Source organism: Primulina eburnea, chromosome 18, assembly GCF_022965805.1.
Source record: "Primulina eburnea isolate SZY01 chromosome 18, ASM2296580v1, whole genome shotgun sequence".
Taxonomy (NCBI): Eukaryota; Viridiplantae; Streptophyta; class Magnoliopsida; order Lamiales; family Gesneriaceae; genus Primulina; species Primulina eburnea.
The window spans coordinates 17,981,898-18,001,181 of NC_133118.1; the positions used below are offsets into that span (position 1 = coordinate 17,981,898).

The following is a 19,284-nucleotide window of genomic DNA, read 5'->3' on the forward strand; positions in this document are numbered from 1 at the left end:
TGAAAGGAATGGACAGACGAAGCTTGCCTCTCAGGCTGAGCTACTGATGCAGAAGACCCTGCACTCTGAGATCTCTGTAGGCCCCTTTGTGGACAGACCCTAGCGAAATGTCCCTGTTGCTTACATATGTTACATCTGCCCATCACACCCTGACACTGCTCGGTGGCATATCTACCTCCGCAAGAACTACAATACACACATGTGTACTCAGTAAAGTTGTTGGGCCTACCGGTGTTCACCAAGGTAAAGATGTCTGGATTCTAGCCATTTATAAACTGATCTGCAACGGCCTCTTCATTCTCAGCAACATGAGGAGCGAATCTGAGCAATGACGAAAACTTAGCAACATACTCCTCGATGTTCAGTTGTCCCTGCCTCAGGTTGGCGAACTCGGCACCCTTATCCTTTCGGTATGACACTGGGAAGAATCGCTGGTAGAACTCAGTCTTGAACACCTTCCAAGTAATCTGTGTGCCCCGGTGCTCCAATGCTCTCTTCATGGTGATCAACCAATTCTTTGCTACATCTTGCAATTGGTGCCCAACTAATTTCACTCGTCGATCATCAGTGTACTCAAGGGATTCGAATAGCATCTCGATATCCTCTAGCCAACTCTCACATTCGACTGTATTTTCTGTGCCTTTCAGTGTCGGTGGTCGGAAGGACTGAAACCGTTTAAGCAAAGTCTCCATCGGTGTAGCAGTCACGTCCATCGGATCACCGGATGTACTGCCTTGTTCGGGGGCACGACCTGTGTTAGAGTAGGTGCCCGTCGAGCCAAGTGTTGGCCGAGTGTTCACAATAAAACTCTATGTATAAGCAATCTTTATTTTAGCAATATTTGATATTATTATTTTGGCACATCTTTATCTGTATACCCATGCTAGTTGCATAGATAAAGCCCTTGAATATACAAATGGTAGAAAGAATATGATATGCTCATATGATGAGTATCATGAAACTCATATTTGGAATACTGTATATTCTAAACGGTTCCTAGTCGATTTAGCCGCCACTAAGAAGGGTATAGGCCGCTCGAGTTAGAGACTAGTATCTGCGATGTGAGTACCATGTTTCATTGGTAGGGGACATTGTGATGTCCGATCATGCAGATAGGTGCTCCTAGTAGAGTGCACTGAACAACCCTCCATTAAAGGACTTTCCAAGTGGTTCTCACTTATCGTGTGGAAACGTCCTGGTTTATGGTTGTACACCATTAGTCCTTATGACCCGGGACAACATTGAGACTCTATGTGCTAGAATTACACTTTGACTTGTTTACCGACTCTCATGGGGTCATCAGGTGGCAAGGTTGGGTGTTCTATCGAAACACATAGGAGTCGATGCATTATAGTCGGGGATTCACCGCTTACCTTCGGGTATGGATATCCTATGTGTTATCATGTGTTAGTAGGTTAAAATCTCTGGCCAGAGTATGGTTGTAATTATGAAAGGGGTTTCATAGATTACACCATCGATGCAACTACGACATGACACATAGTATCGATTCATTGACAACTCTCGATAAACCAATGGTTGTCGAATCGATCGGGATATATGAGTTGAAGGGACCGTACTGTACGCTAACCATAATTGAATGGTTCTTGCAGGAACTATCATTTGATACCTAGGGAATCATGTAAGCGATGCTGCTAGGCGTTTAACATGATTGTTTGGGTACTATCAGACTTGAGTTCTGACATTCTTTTTATCAAGGAGTTGATAAGTAAGAATGGAGCAATTGGGGTATGCTCATATAAGGACATGTTTAGTCCGAATCACATGGAGATGTGAACCCACGGCTAGTTGTATCAATGAACCATTGAGGGCCACACAAGTACTAGCTTTCTAGATCCCGTTGAGAAGTAAAAATAGTTCAATGTGTTGAACGACTTATAAAGGAGTTTATAAGCGTAAGGAAATTAGAAGTATGACTTCTATAAAGGAGAAAATAGTTCAATAGTGTTGAACGACTTATAAATGAGTTTATAAGTGTAAAGAAAAATAGAAGTATGACTTCTATGAGAGAAATGTAAATTTTAATTTATGGAATTGTTCCTAAATTAAAATTTGGCCAAGTGAATAATGTATTTGAAAGTTGTGATTTTCATAAACATTATTATGGACTAAATTAAATTAATTCAAGTGTTGAATTAATTAAACACTAGTGGACCTAGTAGAGTCCAAATAATTAAATTAATTCAAGTGTTGAATTAATTAAATATTATTGAGTCTTGTAGAGCTCAATTTAAATTAATTATTTAACTAGTGGGACTTGGGTAAATTCAAGTAATGTTTAATTAGTCTCAAATATGTTTGAGATAATTAAATTTAGTCCATGGTTTTTATTTTGATAAAAACCATATAATATGCATGCATGGGAGGTGAAAGGTTGGGAGACTACTTTTTGAGTTTTCAAGGCATAGCATGCACCTTTTTGACACAACTTTTCCCACAACCAAAAAAATGTCTCTCCTTCTCTCCTAGCATGAATAGTGCCGAAAATACTATTCATTTTTCTCCCATTTTTGTGTTCTTCAATTGTTGGAGAAAACACTCACTTCTCAAAGAAAAATCCTCATATTTTTCTAGTGCAAAATATGAGGGGATCTACCTAGTTGGTGGTGGGCTTAATAGTTGAGCAAGGAGTGCTCAAAGGAAGCTTGAAGATAGTTTCATGCCATTCAAGAGCTTTGTTGTTTAACAACAAAGTTGGAGCCATAAATCAATCCTTTTGATTGATAGGTAAATTTCTAAACACCCTATGTATGACATTATTTGGTGTAATGTGTTTTTGAATTGGCTACACATTATACTCTTGGTGGCCGAAATTTTTGTATGAAAAAATACAACAAAATGATGGTGGCCGAAAATATTGCTCTAAAATTTGATTTTTTTTAAACTTCCGTTGCGCTTCCGGTCACCGTAGCCGATCCCCTTTCAAGTGGTATCCGAGCTATGGTTACGATTTTGTGTAGCAACTACAAGATATTATGTTGAGATCGATTTCTAACCGCATGAGGTGAAGTTTTGCAACGATTCAAGGCCGGGTTCGGGGAGGCTTTTGGGCAGCAAGTTGCTGCCCATTTCGGGCAGCTTGGGCTGCCCGAGGGGCTGCCCGAAACGGGCAGCAAGGGCAGCCCAAGGGGCTGCCCGAACAGCCCCATTTTCAAATAAAAAAAAATATTTTTTTGGTTGCCGGAATCCGGCGACGGAGCTTCGGCGACGGCGATGACGGCTAGGGTTTCCAAAAGTGTATTGGAATATCAAAGTGTCATGGGCTTTGAGTTGTAGGGCCATTGGATGGCTAACATGTTTGTGATTTTAAATGGGCCAAAATGTTTTTGGTGAAAAATAAGTTTTTGGGCCCTTAAGTTTAAAATTACAAAAGTTGCATATTTTTCTCATGAAATAACTAATTTAAGTTGGACTTTAATTATTTATAGTAAATGGTGATTTACAAGAAATTCGGTTATAAATAAATTAATTTGAAAGTAGACAAAGGTGTTTGTATACTTTGTTAATTTAGTTTATAATCGTGGCGGTTAGTGATTAGATCAAGATATATAATATTGGATCAATTAAATATTGTGATAATTAATTGATGGTGTATGATATGTGATATTATGCATGAAGGATGATCAAAAGCCCAAGCCCAATTTTGCTAGGTGTATGCTAGGATATTTTGTGTTGAATGATTGTAATAATTATCAATTTATAAAGTGGGCTTGGTTTATGGCCCGTTCCCACCCCATGAGATGTATCCCTATTTGCCATGGATATTTATTTGTAAATATTAGTATAGTGGATGATCAAGATTGGAAGATGGTGGCCATGATGATTATGAAGATCGAAGACATGTAAATATTGGAAGCTTATGTAATAGTTGCATTTGCATCCCGTGCATTTCCCTAGGATTGGACCTAGGCCCGTGTTTAGCTCACACGGTCCATTAGTATTGGGGCGATTGATCATCCTTGTTTGTTTATTTTTTATAATATATGCATGATATGTTATAAATAATGAGTATGTGCGTTATTATTATGATAATAACAAAGTTGCATGAATCCGGCAAACATACTATCAAACATGGCGAGCTTTTAAAATAAAATTAATGATGAGACCTTTCAAAATTAAAAAACCCTCATTTTGAATAAGATTCAAAATTAATATCAAGCCCGAAAAGGGGAATTATAAATTTGTTTATAATTTCCTTGTCTTCCATCGACAATGGGTGCATGATGAACGCTACCCGTACTCGGGGCTCGGCTCATATTATTGGGGGAGCTTTGGGTGCCGAAAAGCTGTGACATCCATTGACATGGTGATGTGAACTACATGGAACTCCCATGATTTCGGCTCACATTATTGGGGAACTCATGGCGACCGTCCATTAAGGTTCAACATCGATGGGTAAGGCTTGACACGTGAAGATGAACGATGTCATATTATTGGGTCCTAATCAAACGTGAGACAAAAGTTTACGTAGAGGGTTGCATTGTGATGCAATTGGAAACTACCTTTTAGGAATTGTGATTGGCTGATATTATTCGGGATCATAATTCGCTTATTGGACCTTATGTACCTACTGAGGAAAGGAGTTTCCCGTTTTCACTAGAGGGTAGTGAAAATGTTAAACAGTGGGAGCAAATATTTATGAAGTAAAAGTCCAAACTTCATATCTTACTAAATATTTTAAAATAGTCACAACATTTATCTGTTTTTACTTTTCAGTACAAATTGACGATGTCATCGATTCGCAATCCAATATCCGTAATACTAGAAAAAAACATATTAACTGGACCTAATTACCTCACTTGGATAAGAAACCTAAAAATCGTCTTGAATTCGGAAAGGGTAGCATATACACTGACTGAGTCGCCCCCTGTTGAGGCTCCGACTGACTGCAATCCTGAGGAATTGCAGGTTTACAAGGAATGGTGTGACCATGACTTGATAGCCAGGTGTTATATGCTGACTTCTATGAATGATGAGCTGCAGAGGCCTTTTGAGGGTGCAAAGAATGCTGCTGACATTCATTTGCACCTCAAGGAGCTCTTTGGAGAGCAAACTCGTCCTCTTAGGCATGCTACCGTCAAGGAGCTGATCACTTTGCGCATGCGAGATGGGGCCTTGGTCCATGAGCATGGCTTGAAGTTGATCGGGCTCGTGGAAAAGATCGTTGGCATGGATCTGATCTTGCCTTCGGAGTTGACCACCGACGTGTTGCTGTTATCATTGCCTAGCTCATTTGATCCTTTTGTGGTGAACTTCAACATGAACAAGATTGAGCCGACCCTTGAGGAGTTGGTGAATATGCTTGTTACGTTTGAATCAACCATCAAGAAAGAGAAGTTGGTTCTTTATGTGGGTTATTCATCTGGTACGAAGATTGATCCACATGGGAAGGGAAAGAAGCGTTCTTTCCAACGTCCCAAGAAGAACGTGCCCTTGTTGAGGCAATCTCCGAATCCCGTTGTGGCAGCCACACCAGTTAGGGCTGACAAGACTAGTGATATTTGTCATCACTGCAAGAAGCCTGGACATTGGAAGCAAAATTGCAAGGAATATCTGGCCCAGAAAAGTTCTGGAAATGGTATGTTCTAAATTGAAGTAAACATTTCAATTAGCTCTACTTCTTGGGTATTAGATACCGGTTGTGACTCACATCTCTGTAATAAGTTACAGGTGATGGGAAGAAGTAGAAAGCTTAAGGAAGGTGTGACCTTCTAGAGGATGAGCAATGGAGCAAGAGTTGCTGCCAAAGCTATTGGAGATGTTTACTTGCTTATGAACAATGATTTTAAGTTAATTTTATGAGATGTTTTGTTTGTACATAATTTTGTTAAAAACATTGTTTCCATTTCTATGTTGATAAAAATGGATATTCTTGTTTATTTTGCAAAGGTGTTTGCAACATTTACATGAATGAATGTTTGATTGGTACTGGTGAACTTGAAAACGATCTCTATAACTTAAAATTGAAAGATATTCCATTAAATGTCCATTCAAAGGCAGACACCATATGAGATATGGATGGGTAAGCCTCCCAAATATTCTTGTCTTAGAATATGGGGGTGCCCTGCTTATGTGAAGCAGGTAGTGGGAGATAAATTGGATAGTCGATCCATTTTATGTTACTTTGTGGGATATCCAAGGAATTCAGTTGGATATCATTTCTATCATCCCCAAGAAACAAAGGTGTTTGTTTCTAGGAATGCAACCTTTTTGGAAAAGGAATTTCTATTGGATAGAAAATGGGAGATGATAGAACTCGAAGAGGTTCGAGAGACACCCACAATTATAGAACCCACACCCGAAGAGCCAAGAGAGGAGATACAAGCTCCTAGAAAATCCGAGAGAGTCTCGAGACCACCTATGAGGTATGGTCAGCTTCTTGAAGAGGGCCATGATGAGCCTAACCATGGATGTGATCCAAGGACCTTCAAGGAAGCATTATCTGATGCTGATTCATCCAAGTGGCTTGAAGCGATGGAATCTGAGATGAATTCCATGCATTCGAACCAAGTGTAAGATCTCATAGATCCACCTGAGGGAATGGTTCCCATAGGGACTTGGGACGGATGGGAAGGTATTGACCTTCAAGGCGCGATTGGTGGCAAAAGGATATACTCAAAGACAAGGAGTTGACTTTGAGGAAACCTTTTCACCAGTTGCAATGTTCAAGTCTATAAAGATATTGCTTGCCATAGCTGCATAGTATGACTATGAGATATGGCAGATGGATGTCAAGACAACCTTTCTTAATGGGGATATTAAGAAAGTGATTTTCATGTCTCAAACCTGGAGGGTTTACATCTATCGGAAGTGAGCATATGGTATGCAAACTTCAGAGATCTATTTATGGTCTAAAGCAGGCATCTAGGAGTTGGAACCTCAGATTCGATAGTACAATCAAAGAGTTGATTTACTAAGAATCCTGAGGAACCCTGTGTGTATAAGAAGTTCAGTGGGAGTGTTGTGACATTCCTGGTGTTTTATGTTGATGACTTTTTAATCATTGGGAATGATGTAGGAATGTTGCAATCAACTAAGATATGGTTAGCGAGTAAGTTCTCGATGCAGGACTTGGGTGAAGCATCTTTTGTATTGTGATACAGATCTATAGAGATAGATCGAAAAGATTGTTTGATCTCACCCAGTCCACATACATTGATACCATCGTGAAGCGGTTCTCGATGGGTGAGTCCATGAGAGGACATCTACCAATGTGTCATGGCGTGTCCCTATCCAAGTCTGTCTCCCAAGACTGATGCAGAGATAGTGGCGATGACACACATTCCGTATGCTTCGGCAATTGGTAGCATCATGTATGGGATGATATCTATACGTCCTGACGTGGCTTTCACACTAAGTGTAGTGAGTAGATATCAATCGAACCCCGGTCTTCCACATTGGAAAGCTGTGAAAGACATCCTCAAGTAGTTGAGAAGGACCAATAAATTGTTCTTGGTCTATGGGGTGGAGAACTGAAATTGAAAGGCTATACCGACTCTAGCTTCCAAAGCGATATTGATGACTCAAAGTCAACCTCCAGGTTTGTATTCATGCTCTATGGTGCTACTGTCTCTTGGAAGAGTTCCAAGCAAGACAATACTGCGGATTCCAGCACAGAGGCCGAATACATTGCTGCATCAGATGCAACAAGGGTGGCTGTTTGGATAAGGAATTTCGTCTAAGAGTTGGACGTCATTCCTAATGGAGTTGCTCCTGTCCCGGTGTTGTGTGACAACATTGGAGCTTTAGCTCAAGCAAAGGAGCCAAGGTCTCATCAGAAGTCCAAACATGTATTGAGAAAGTACCACATCCTCGGAGAGATTGTGGAAAGTGGAGAAGTGTCTTTTGACATAGTCGGCTCCGCAGATAATGTTGTTGATCCACTAGCTAAGCCTTTACCTGGACCATTATTCGTCAAGCATCGCGAATCAATGGGTTTAAAGCATATGGGTAGTTGGCTCTAGTGCAAGTGGGAGATTGTTAGAGTAGGTGCCCGTCGAGCCAAGTGTTGGCCGAGTGTTCACAATGAAACTCTATGTATAAGCAATCTTTATTTTATCAATATTTGATATTATTATTTTGGCACATCTTTATCTTTATACCCATGCTAGTTGCATAGATAAAGCCCTTGAATATACAAATGGTAGAAAGAATATGATATGCTCATATGATGAGTATCATGAAACTCATATTTGGAATACTGTATATTCTAAACGGTTCCTAGTCGATTCAGCCGCCACTAAGAAGGATATAGGCCGCTCGAGTTAGAGACTAGTATCTGCGATGTGAGTACCATGTTTCATTGGTAGGGGACATTGTGATGTCCGAGCATGCAGATAGGTGCTCCTAGTAGAGTGCACTGAACAACCCTCCATTAAAGGACTTTCCAAGTGGTTCTCACTTATCGAGTGGAAACGTCCTGGTTTATGGTTGTACACCATTAGTCCTTATGACCCGGGACAACATTGAGACTCTATGTGCTAAAATTACACTTTGACTTGTTTACCGACTCTCATGGGGTCATCAGGTGGCAAGGTTGGGTGTTCTGTCGAAACACATAGGAGTCGATGCATTGTAGTCGGGGATTCACCGCTTACCTTCGGGTATGGATATCCTATGTGTTATCATGTGTTAGTAGGTTGAAATCTCTGGCCAGAGTATGGTTGTAATTATGAAAGGGGTTTCATAGATTACACCATCGATGCAACTACGACATGACACATAGTATCGATTCATTGACAACTCTCAATAAACCAATGGTTGTCGAATCGATCGGGATATGAGTTGAAGGGACCGTACTGTACGCTAACCATAATTGAATGGTTCTTGCAGGCACTATCATTTGATACCTAGGGAATCATGTAAGCGATGCTGCTAGGCGTTTAACATGATTGGTTGGGTGCTATCAGACTTGAGTTCTGACATTCTTTTTATCAAGGAGTTGATAAGTAAGAATGGAGCAATTGGGGTATGCTCATATAAGGACATGTTTAGTCCGAATCACATGGAGATGTGAACCCACGGCTAGTTGTATCAATGAACCATTGAGGGCCACACAAGTACTAGCTTTCTAGATCCCGTTGAGAAGTAAAAATAGTTCAATGTGTTGAACGGCTTATAAAGGAGTTTATAAGCGTAAGGAAATTAGAAGTATGACTTCTATAAAGGAGAAAATAGTTCAATGTGTTGAACGACTTATAAATGAGTTTATAAGTGTAAAGAAAAATAGAAGTATGACTTCTATGAGAGAAATGTAAATTTTAATTTATGGAAGTGTTCCTAAATTAAAATTTGGCCAAGTGAATAATGTATTTGAAAGTTGTGATTTTCATAAACATTATTATGGACTAAATTAAATTAATTCAAGTGTTGAATTAATGAAACACTAGTGGACCTAGTAGAGTCCAAATAATTAAATTAATTCAAGTGTTGAATTAATTAAATATTATTGAGTCTTGTAGAGTTCAATTTAAGTTAATTATTTAACTAGTGGGACTTGGGTAAATTCAAGTAATGTTTAATTAGTCTCAAATATGTTTGAGATAATTAAATTTAGTCCATGGTTTTTATTTTGATAAAAACCATATAATATGCATGCATGGGAGGTGAAAGGTTGGGAGACTACTTTTTGAGTTTTCAAGGCATAGCATGCACCTTTTTGACACAACTTTTCCCACAACCAAAAAAATGTCTCTCCTTCTCTCCTAGCATGAATAGTGCTGAAAATACTATTCATTTTTCTCCCATTTTTGTGTTCTTCAATTGTTGGAGAAAACACTCACTTCTCAAAGAAAAATACTCATATTTTTCTAGTGCAAAATATGAGAGGATCTACCTAGTTGGTGGTTGGCTTAATAGTTGAGCAAGGAGTGCTCAAAGGAAGTTTGAAGATAGTTTCATGCCATTCAAGAGCTTTGTTGTTTAACAACAAAGTTGGAGCCATACATCAATCCTTTTGATTGATAGGTAAATTTCTAAACACCCTATGTATGACATTATTTGGTGTTTAAATGTATTTGCTACAACAAAATGATGGTGGCCGAAAATATTGCTCTAAAATTTGATTTTTTTTAAACTTCCGTTGCGCTTCCGGTCACCGTAGCCGATCCCTTTCAACCTGCTGTTGGTTGCCTTACTCGTCGAGGCGGCATATCTGAATATCAAAAAAATTAATACACAATCTATACAATCTGTCTCAGCCCTCTTCTGATCATATACCTCTGATCCAGAATCGGTTCTGATTCAGTCTTTACGAGTACATGCTGTAAGTCAATTCAGATAACAATACACATGTAATAGGGAAAGCAATAAATCATGCTAGCACATCATAAAGCAAGGAAGATGACTCGATCTGCCCCGCTCACTATATTCTATCTCAGTCTACAGAACCTACGGCTCTGATACCACCTGTTGTGGGGACCCGGGCTCTAACTCAATTCTTTCTGGGATTAATTGGATCTTTGTTCGAAAATGTGGGTCATAAAAAAAATTTCTTTTAATATGCAATCAAATGTAGATAAACAAGCACAAGGTTTTTTATTTATTTTATCTCCACAAACATAATATACATGTCTTGTCCGTTATATATTCAACAACCCAGTGTTCAAATACAGTACATGATCAAAAGTACAAACTTGTAGTACATCTGCCAGGCCCGTGATCACCACGCTATATCCATCTCTCATTTCTGTTGCGACCCAGATCCTGCCCTACCTGTTGTTATGCACACATACAGACACAACAATAGCCGGAAACTCCGGTGAGAACAAATCCCAGTATAAAACATGTATATATGCATGTCATGTTATTGACTACAAAATCATAATATATGAATAAGTAATTATGATACATTAGTAAATACAGATAAAGCAACCATGCATATAATCAATAACAATACGTGCCATAATCTAGGAAACGTAATTCACATTATTCAAACTCATATCTTGACTCAACTCGCGTCTAACTCTAGGGATCCCGGTGTGAATAAGACATCACTGTCTGTCACCTACCCTTCCAATCGGGGTAACGGTACGTCTTATTCCTAGACTTCAGTCATGTCTGTATCGAGTGTCTACACACGGAGTCGAACTGCTCCAATGTGACGATACCACCGAACATCTAGTTTGACAAATTTGTCAATGACTCCTATCTCAAGGCTTGAATGCAATTCTATAAACAAGGCATAAACATTCAGAATATAAACATAATCTAGTATGTGATTTTGTTTGGAAACTCAAATTGAATCTCATTTGAGTTGTGTCTCCCCAAACAAAACATGAATTATACCTTTCATTGTTAAACCTTTATCGGTGTCGAGGTCTCGATGTCGAAACGTGGCAAGATGAATCTGAAATGGCAAGGTGCAATAGATACAAAATCAATCTTCAACTCAATCAATACCTCAACCCATACATATACGTAGCAATATTCATTCTCGGTACATTTCGACGGCATAACGGCGTAAACTTGCGATACCGATAACTCAATAGCAACATAATCAATACCACATATCAATAATTCACAATAACTATCATATACATTTCAAACTCTGAAATTCTGCATAAGCTGATACATATATGTGTTGGAAATTCATAACAAACGCATACGGTACCATTTCTTCGCTCCGGTTTCAAATATACCTTCATAATCATCACAAGAACATCTAATAGTAGTCATATATGATTTCCCTCAATATTATAGCTTCAAAACATGTAGGAATTGAACAATACTTACATTTTTTTGTAGCCTACAACGTAAGGAGCACGGATATAAGCTTGGATCAAAAATCGGATGAATATATCTTGCCTAAACTAGCTTCAAAATGAAAGAAAACTCTCCCTTCCTAAACTTCTCTTTCTCTCGGTTATCTGCTGCTCTTTCCCCGAAAATTGAAGAATTAAAGACACCTACAGCATCCATGCATGATAAGGGACAAGTGTCTCATTTTTTTGAATTACACGTCTCGTGCATATGCGCGACATCACTCGCGCATATGCGCGAGACCTACGGGTCTCGGCAATGCATTACCTCGCGCATATGCGCGCTTCATCTCGCGTAGATGCGCCAAAGCTTCTGGAGGTGACGCGCATGTGCGCGCCTTATCTCGCGCATGTGCGCCAATGTCTCTGGACGAGTCGCGCATATGGGCGCATTTTTTCGCGCACATTTCGCGCATGTGCGCCGAAGCTACTGGAATTGTCACGCATATGAACGCATTTCTTCGCGCATGTGCGCTAGCTGTTCTGTCCTATTTTGAATATTTTCTTCGCTCTTCCGTTCCGATACAATACATCTATAATCACCCTAATTATCAACAAAACCAGTCTGATTATGATTACTAAATCCTCGGGCCTTACAAAAGCTGTCTTTTGAGGATTTAGTTGGGACGCTTTGGGCTGAGTGGGAAAAGAATCGCTAGAAATGAATATCGTCTTGATAACATGGAGACACACATGGGGAATATGGGTGCCACGGTGAAATCTTTGGAAACATAGATTGGGCAACTAGCGAATGCTTTGAAAGATAAGAATAGAGGACAATTCCCAAGAAATACAGAGGTGAATCCTAGGGAGCAATGCAAAGCCGTCACACTGAGGAGTGGTAAGAATCCCAGAGCTTACTGAAGAGAATGTATATGTTCTTGTTGAGGAAGATGTTGAAAAGTGGACAAGTGTTGGAAAAGAAAATGTAGAGGAACCCAATAAAGTGCTTGAACAGCAGCCTTTACCGAAGGTTAATCTTCCATATCCATAGAGGTTCAAGAAGAAAGGATTAGATGACCAGTTTGCGAAGTTCCTGGAAATCTTCAAGAAAATACACATTAACATCCCATTTGTCGATGCATTGGAGCAAATGCCAAATTACGCTAAGTTCATCAAGGATGTGATGTCCAAGAAGAGAAAAATTCAAGAATTTGAGATAGTGAAGCTAAACGAAGAGTGCAGTGACATACTCCAAAGGAAACTACCACAAAAACTCAAAGATCCATGGAGTTATACTATTTCTTGTGTTATTGTTTGTTCTAGAGTAAATAGGGCTTTATGTGATTTATGTTCCAATATTAATTTAATGACTTTTTATATTTACAGGACCTTGGAGCTTGGCAAGGTGAAGCCTAACACGATTACTTTGCAGCTGGCGGGCAGATCACTTACATATCCACGAGGGATAGTAGAGGATGTGCTAGTAAAGGTAGAAAAATTCATATTTCCTGCTGACTTTGTCATTTAAGATATGGAGGAAGATCAGGAGACTCCACTTATCTTTGGAAGGCCGTTCTTGGCCATCGTAAAAGTCTTGATTGATGTGCACAAGGGCGAGCTCACAATGAGAGTAGGTGGAAAGGAAGTTGTGTTAAACATCTACAACACCATCAGAGGACCAAATGAGGTAAGTACTTATAATAATATTGATATCATTGATTCATGTGTATCTCATGTTGGTGTAGGTAGGTTGAAGAAAGACTCCTTGGAGAGATGCTTATTGGAATCAGCGTCTACAATGGATGAAGAGGACTGGTACGTGAGAGAGGAGTTACTTGCTCTCGATATGTTGCCTAAAGAAAAGATTGATTCCCAGCATGAAGAGTTACTCGAAGATGCGAGTAAAGAGTTACCAAAAGCAACTCTTGAATTGAAAGAATTGCCGATTCACTTGTGTTATGCATTCTTAGATGAGAGTTTGTCCTACCCGGTAATTATATCTTATACCCTTACTATTAAGGAGAAAGATAGATTGTTGAGAGTGTTGCGAGAATTTAAATCTGCTTTGGGATGGACAATTTCTGATATAAAGGGGATTAGCCCAACTGTTTGTATGCACACAATCATGATGCAGGAATCCTATTCCCCCTATGTTTATCATCAGAGAAGGCTTAATATGGCCATGAAAGAAGTGGTGACAGCTGATGTATTAAAATTGATTAAATGGTGGTGTTATTTATTCTATATCTACCAGTTCTTGGGTTTCACCAGTGCAAGTAGTGCCTAAGAATGGAGGTGTGACTGGGTTAAAAATGAATTGATTTCAACTCGCCCAGTGACTGGTTGGCGAGTGTGTGTAGATTACAGGAGATGGAATGATGCCACTAGGAATGTTAATTTCCCCCTTCCCTTTATTGACTAGATGCTTGATAGATTAGGTGGTTATCATTATTATTTCTTTCTAGATGGTTATTTAGGTTACAATCAAATTTTCATAGCATTGGAGGATCAAGAGAAGACTACCTTCACTTGCCCCTACGGTACATTTGCTTTCAAGAGAAAGCCATTTGGGCTTCGCAATGCACCTGTTATGTTTCAGCGGTGTATGATGGCCCTATTTTCTGACATGGTGGAGAAAATCATGGAAGTTTTCATGGATGATATATCTGTCTTTGGTTTCATCATTTGATCATTGTTTTTATAATCTGACACTTGTTTTGCAGAGATGTCATGCGAAGAATTTAGTTTTGAATTGGGAGAAATGTCACTTCATGGTTCAAGAAGGTATTGTGCTTGGGCACAAGATTACGGCCAGAATAATGGAAGTGGATAGAGCCAAAGTGGTGGCAATTGAAAATCTCCCAACACCGAAGAATGTCAAAGCGATAAGAAGTTTATTGGGACATACCGGGTTTTATTGTCGCTATATTAAAGACCTTTGTGAAATTCGTTAGAGAAAGATTCTACATTTATTTTTGATGATGATTGTTTGCAGTCGTTTAACAGGATCAAGACAGCACTGATTTTTACACCCATCATGATAGTGCCTGACTGGAAGGAGCCCTTTGAGCTCATGTGCGATACTACCGAATATGCTATGGGAGTAATATTGGGACAAAGGAGAAAGAAGATGTTCAAGGCCATTTATGCAAGTTGCACACTTAATGCAGCCCAACAGTATTACACAACCCCTGAGAAAGAGATGCTAGCAGTGGTGTTTGCATTCGAGAAGTTCAGAACATATCTCATTGGCACCAAGGTAACTGTTTTCACTGACCATGCAGCTATTTGTTACTTGCTTCCCCAAAAACGATGCCAAGCCCAGGTTGATACGATGGATACTCCTACTTCAAGAATTTGACTTTGAAGTCAAAGACAAGAAAGGCTAGAACCAGGTGGCAGATCACTTGTCACGCCTAAAGCTGAAAGAAAGAACTGAAGGCAGAGCTATCAATGAGTCGTTCCCAGACGAACAACTCTTCAAGGTAAATGTTACACATCCTTGGTTTGCAGATATAGCTAATTTTCTTGCTGCAGGTGAATTACCACAAGATTTAACTCATCACCAAAAGAATAAATTTCTTCATTATTCTATGTTTTATCTGTGGGACGATCCTTTCGTGTTCAAGAGATGCGCTGATCAGATAATTAAACAGTGTTTAGCATAGGCAGTAGCAGGTACGATCCTAGAGCACTGTCATTCCTCACCTTATGGTGGACAATTTGGAGCATCTAGAACAACAGTTAAGGTATTACAGTCAGGTTTCTATTGGCCTAATTTGTTTAAAGAAAATTATAATTTAGTAAAGTCATGTGACAAATGCAAAAGAGTTGGAAATATTTCTAGACGCCACGAGTTGCCACTAACAAATATTTTGGATGTGGAAATTTTTGATGTCTTGGGTATCCACTTCATGGGTCCATTCCCATCCCCTTTTGGTCAATATTTTATTTTACTTGATGTTGACTATGTATCCAAATTGGTGGAAGCAATTGGCAACAGTACTAATGATGCTCGGGTTGTTGTGAAGTTTGTTCACATGAAATCTTTACCAGATTTGGAACTCCTAGAGCCATAATCAGTGATGAAGGTACACATTGCTGTAACAAAGTTTTTAACTCATTGTTGGCTAAGTATGGTGTGAAGCACAAGGTGACACTGGCATACCACCCGCAAGCTAATGGGCAAGCAGAAATATCCAACCGGGAGATCAAGCAGATATTAGAAAAAACAGTGAAGACAAACCGGAAGGATTGGGTGATTAAGCTAGATGTTGTCTTATGGGCGTATAGGATTGCATACAGGACACCTATCGGGATGTCGCCTTATAGGTTGGTCTTTGGGAAAGCTTGTCATATACCTATGGAACTGGAGTACAGAGCCCTCTGGGCTATGAAAATGGTGAATTTTTTTATGGGGACATCTGGCAAGCAACGACTGTTGCAGTTGAATGAGATGGAGAAATTCAGGAATGATGCATACGACAATGCAAAGATATACAAAGAAAAGACCAAGAGATGGCATGACAGACATATTCTTTGACGAGACTTTGAAGCAGGACAAAAAGTGTAATTTTTCAACTCTCGACTGAGGTTGTTTCCTGGTAAGTTAAAATCACGATGGTCTGGACCATTCACAGTGGAAACAGTGTACCCACATGGGGCAATTGAGCTGAAGTGCTACAACGGTCAGACATTCAAAGTGAATGGTCAGAGGGTCAAGCATTACTTTGGAAATGAAGTGAGAAACATGGACAACATTTCCACTTGGAGAACTAAAGTACGACAGAGAAAGTCAGGTTGATGACTATAAACCAAGCGCTGTGTGGGAGGCAACCCACAATTATCTTTTGCAATCATTTGGTTTAGATTAATTTATTTTAGTCCTTTATTTATTCCTTTTAATTCTCCCCATTTTATTTTTTCAGGTGTGAAAAAAAAAATATTTTCGACATAGTGCATCGCGCACATGCTTGATTTACTTTCGCGCACATGTGCTCGCTACAGCTCGGAAGGCAGAGGACCTCGCGCATATGCGCCATATAGAGGCGTACATGTGCGCGATATGACAAGGTAGATAAAAAAATTCAACAGTGACTTTGTCGCATATGCGCCGTTTTAGGACGCGCATATGTGCACGGTTTGATATTAAAAAAAAGACGCGAACACTGCTTTCAGAAAAGAAAAATAGCCTCCTTTGCTCTGTAAAACGCCGCTCCCACCTCTGAAAACCCGACCGCCGCTACACTCTTCTAAAAGTGAACCCAGAAAATTTGCTCACCGCCGTGACCTCCGACCACACTTCGAATTCAGATCACTTTCTGGTACAAGTAAGAGTTATATCCAGATTTCATTCAAATCTTGAGATTAGTTAGAATTTCTGTATGGGGAATTTTTGATTTGGTGAATTGGGAGCTTCTCACTGCTCTAAAACACTTTGTGACGAGTACATTGTATTTCTCGAAGAGGGAGTTGATTATACAAAATCATTCAGAACATATGTCTAGCAGGCATTTCTTGGAAAATGAGCTTGAGTGGTCCTATCTCTCGAAAGAAATCAGACATGGGACCTACTGCAAGTGCTTGGACATCCTTTGTATTGGCCCGGATTCTCCCGTCCTTGCACTATTATGATGTGACCAAAGACAAGGTTGCACTTGTCTTTGCTATTTTGAGGGGAAAATCTATTTATTTGGGTAAAATCATTCATGGATCAATTATGAGAGTCGGCGCAGGGTTAGTCACAGTTTCTATTCCATGTCCTCATATTGTTACTGAGCTTTGCCGACAGGCCGGCCTGTCATGGGAACCTGATGAACCAGTGCTAAAGCCGAAGGCCCCCATTGTTGCCTACTTTGGAGCGGCTTCTTATATACCCCATGAGTATTTGGACGACGAGGAGAGGCCACATCAACAATTTCCGCCACCACAACCACCTGCAGCAGCCGACCAAGCAGAGGAAACAGATTTTGGAGACTAGAGACCGAGATGCAGGACCAGAGGAGGATACTGATTGAGCAGCGCCAGGTGCTAGATTCGCTTCAGTTCCGCAACTGAAGCAGAATATCTCGCTGCTGGAAGCTGCTGTGCTCAACTGCTCTGGATTCAGCAGCAACTGAAAGATTATGGTGTTGATGCAAAGGAATCTCCTATATTCTGTGACAATACAAGCACAATTGCTATTACCTATAATCCAGTTCTTCACTCCAGGACTAAGCACATAGATGTCAGACATCACTTCATCAGAGATCATGCCCTGAATAAGAACATCAGACTGGAATACGTATCAACTGAGCAGCAAGCAGCTGATATCTTCACCAAACCATTGGCTGAGACTAAGTTTTCTTATTTTCGCAATATACTTGGATTAATTGATTTATCTTAATCAGTCGTTACTTTTGTCTTAGTTCTTAATCCATTCTTCAGTTTTGTTGTCAATTACTGACTCCTCAGTTAATTTTTAGATTCTATAACTCTCAACTGATGTCAGTTAATCTTCTATTAGTTAACATTTTATCCACTCATGTGTTCGCATAGTATCTCACAAAGCTCATTACGTGCAGGAACAAGAAAACGACGATAAAACAAAATAAACATTTTTTTTAACCATAAATATTCGCCAGGACTACATTTTCATATTTTTCTTCTATATCAGCTATCCACATCCTCATCCAAACAGCTAGAGCTGAGGAAGAAGTCTTGTAGAAGCTGTGCGAAGAAGCTATATGATTGAGAGTCTCCAGCTCCCTTCGAAGCATCAGCTGGTAGAGATGACCATCTTTGAAGACGTCCACCCCCGCAGAAATGTTTAAGTGCTCCCGCACTTCTCTCAGTTGTGCCATTCGTTTGTAGGTGGTGGCCCTTCCAGAGTTGTACAGGAGCTCAAGCTCCTGTAACTCTTCCCAGTAGGGAAGACTATCATAGAAGACCTCGTCTTCTATGGCAGACTTTCTCTCCTGCAGAGAGAATGGAGAAACGTTTGAGCTACTTGGACCTGTCATTTTTTTTTGCTGATATACTTGTGACTAACGCTTTAACTCTTATTTATAGACCAGGTCGAGGAAGTTGAAAGGACATACTTAATGACGATTACTCTACCAAGCATCAGGATTTCCTTAATTAATCTTGCTTATATTATCTTCATTTTCTTTAATGCATTTATTAAGGGGGAATATTGGTGTTTAAGAGATTAACTGAGAAGACAACTGATTAGTTAGCTCTCAACTGAAAGGACACAGTATGACAATTGATCGTTCAGTTGAGAGTCTCACTAATCTTCTCATATACGTTAACTAATTAAACCTATTATATTCTAAATCAAGTGACGTGATTGTCTTTCAAGCATTAAATGCTGATTTTCAGAAAATGATTAGTGTCAACATGGACACCTTTGAAACCGTTCAAATACACACGCTTTTGGCACACTTACACACGTTGTAATTCAGAATTTCTATGGACTGACACGTGTCCAAAATTTGAATAGTCACGTACATATGTATCATTCCCCGCTTCATTTCAGTTTTACTTTGCGTATTATCCACAGATTCTTGAGAAGCAAAAACTA

At 39.6% G+C, this 19,284-nt stretch overlaps 1 protein-coding gene across 1 annotated transcript; it reads right to left on the reverse strand.

Annotated features, from left to right (window-relative positions):
* Positions 1-260: 260 nt before the first annotated feature.
* Positions 261-713, reverse strand: LOC140819141 (uncharacterized). The gene has a single exon (XM_073179150.1). It carries the CDS (start codon positions 711-713, stop codon positions 261-263), a length of 453 nt encoding a protein of 150 aa, XP_073035251.1.
* Between the last annotated feature and the right edge of the window lie 18,571 nt (positions 714-19,284).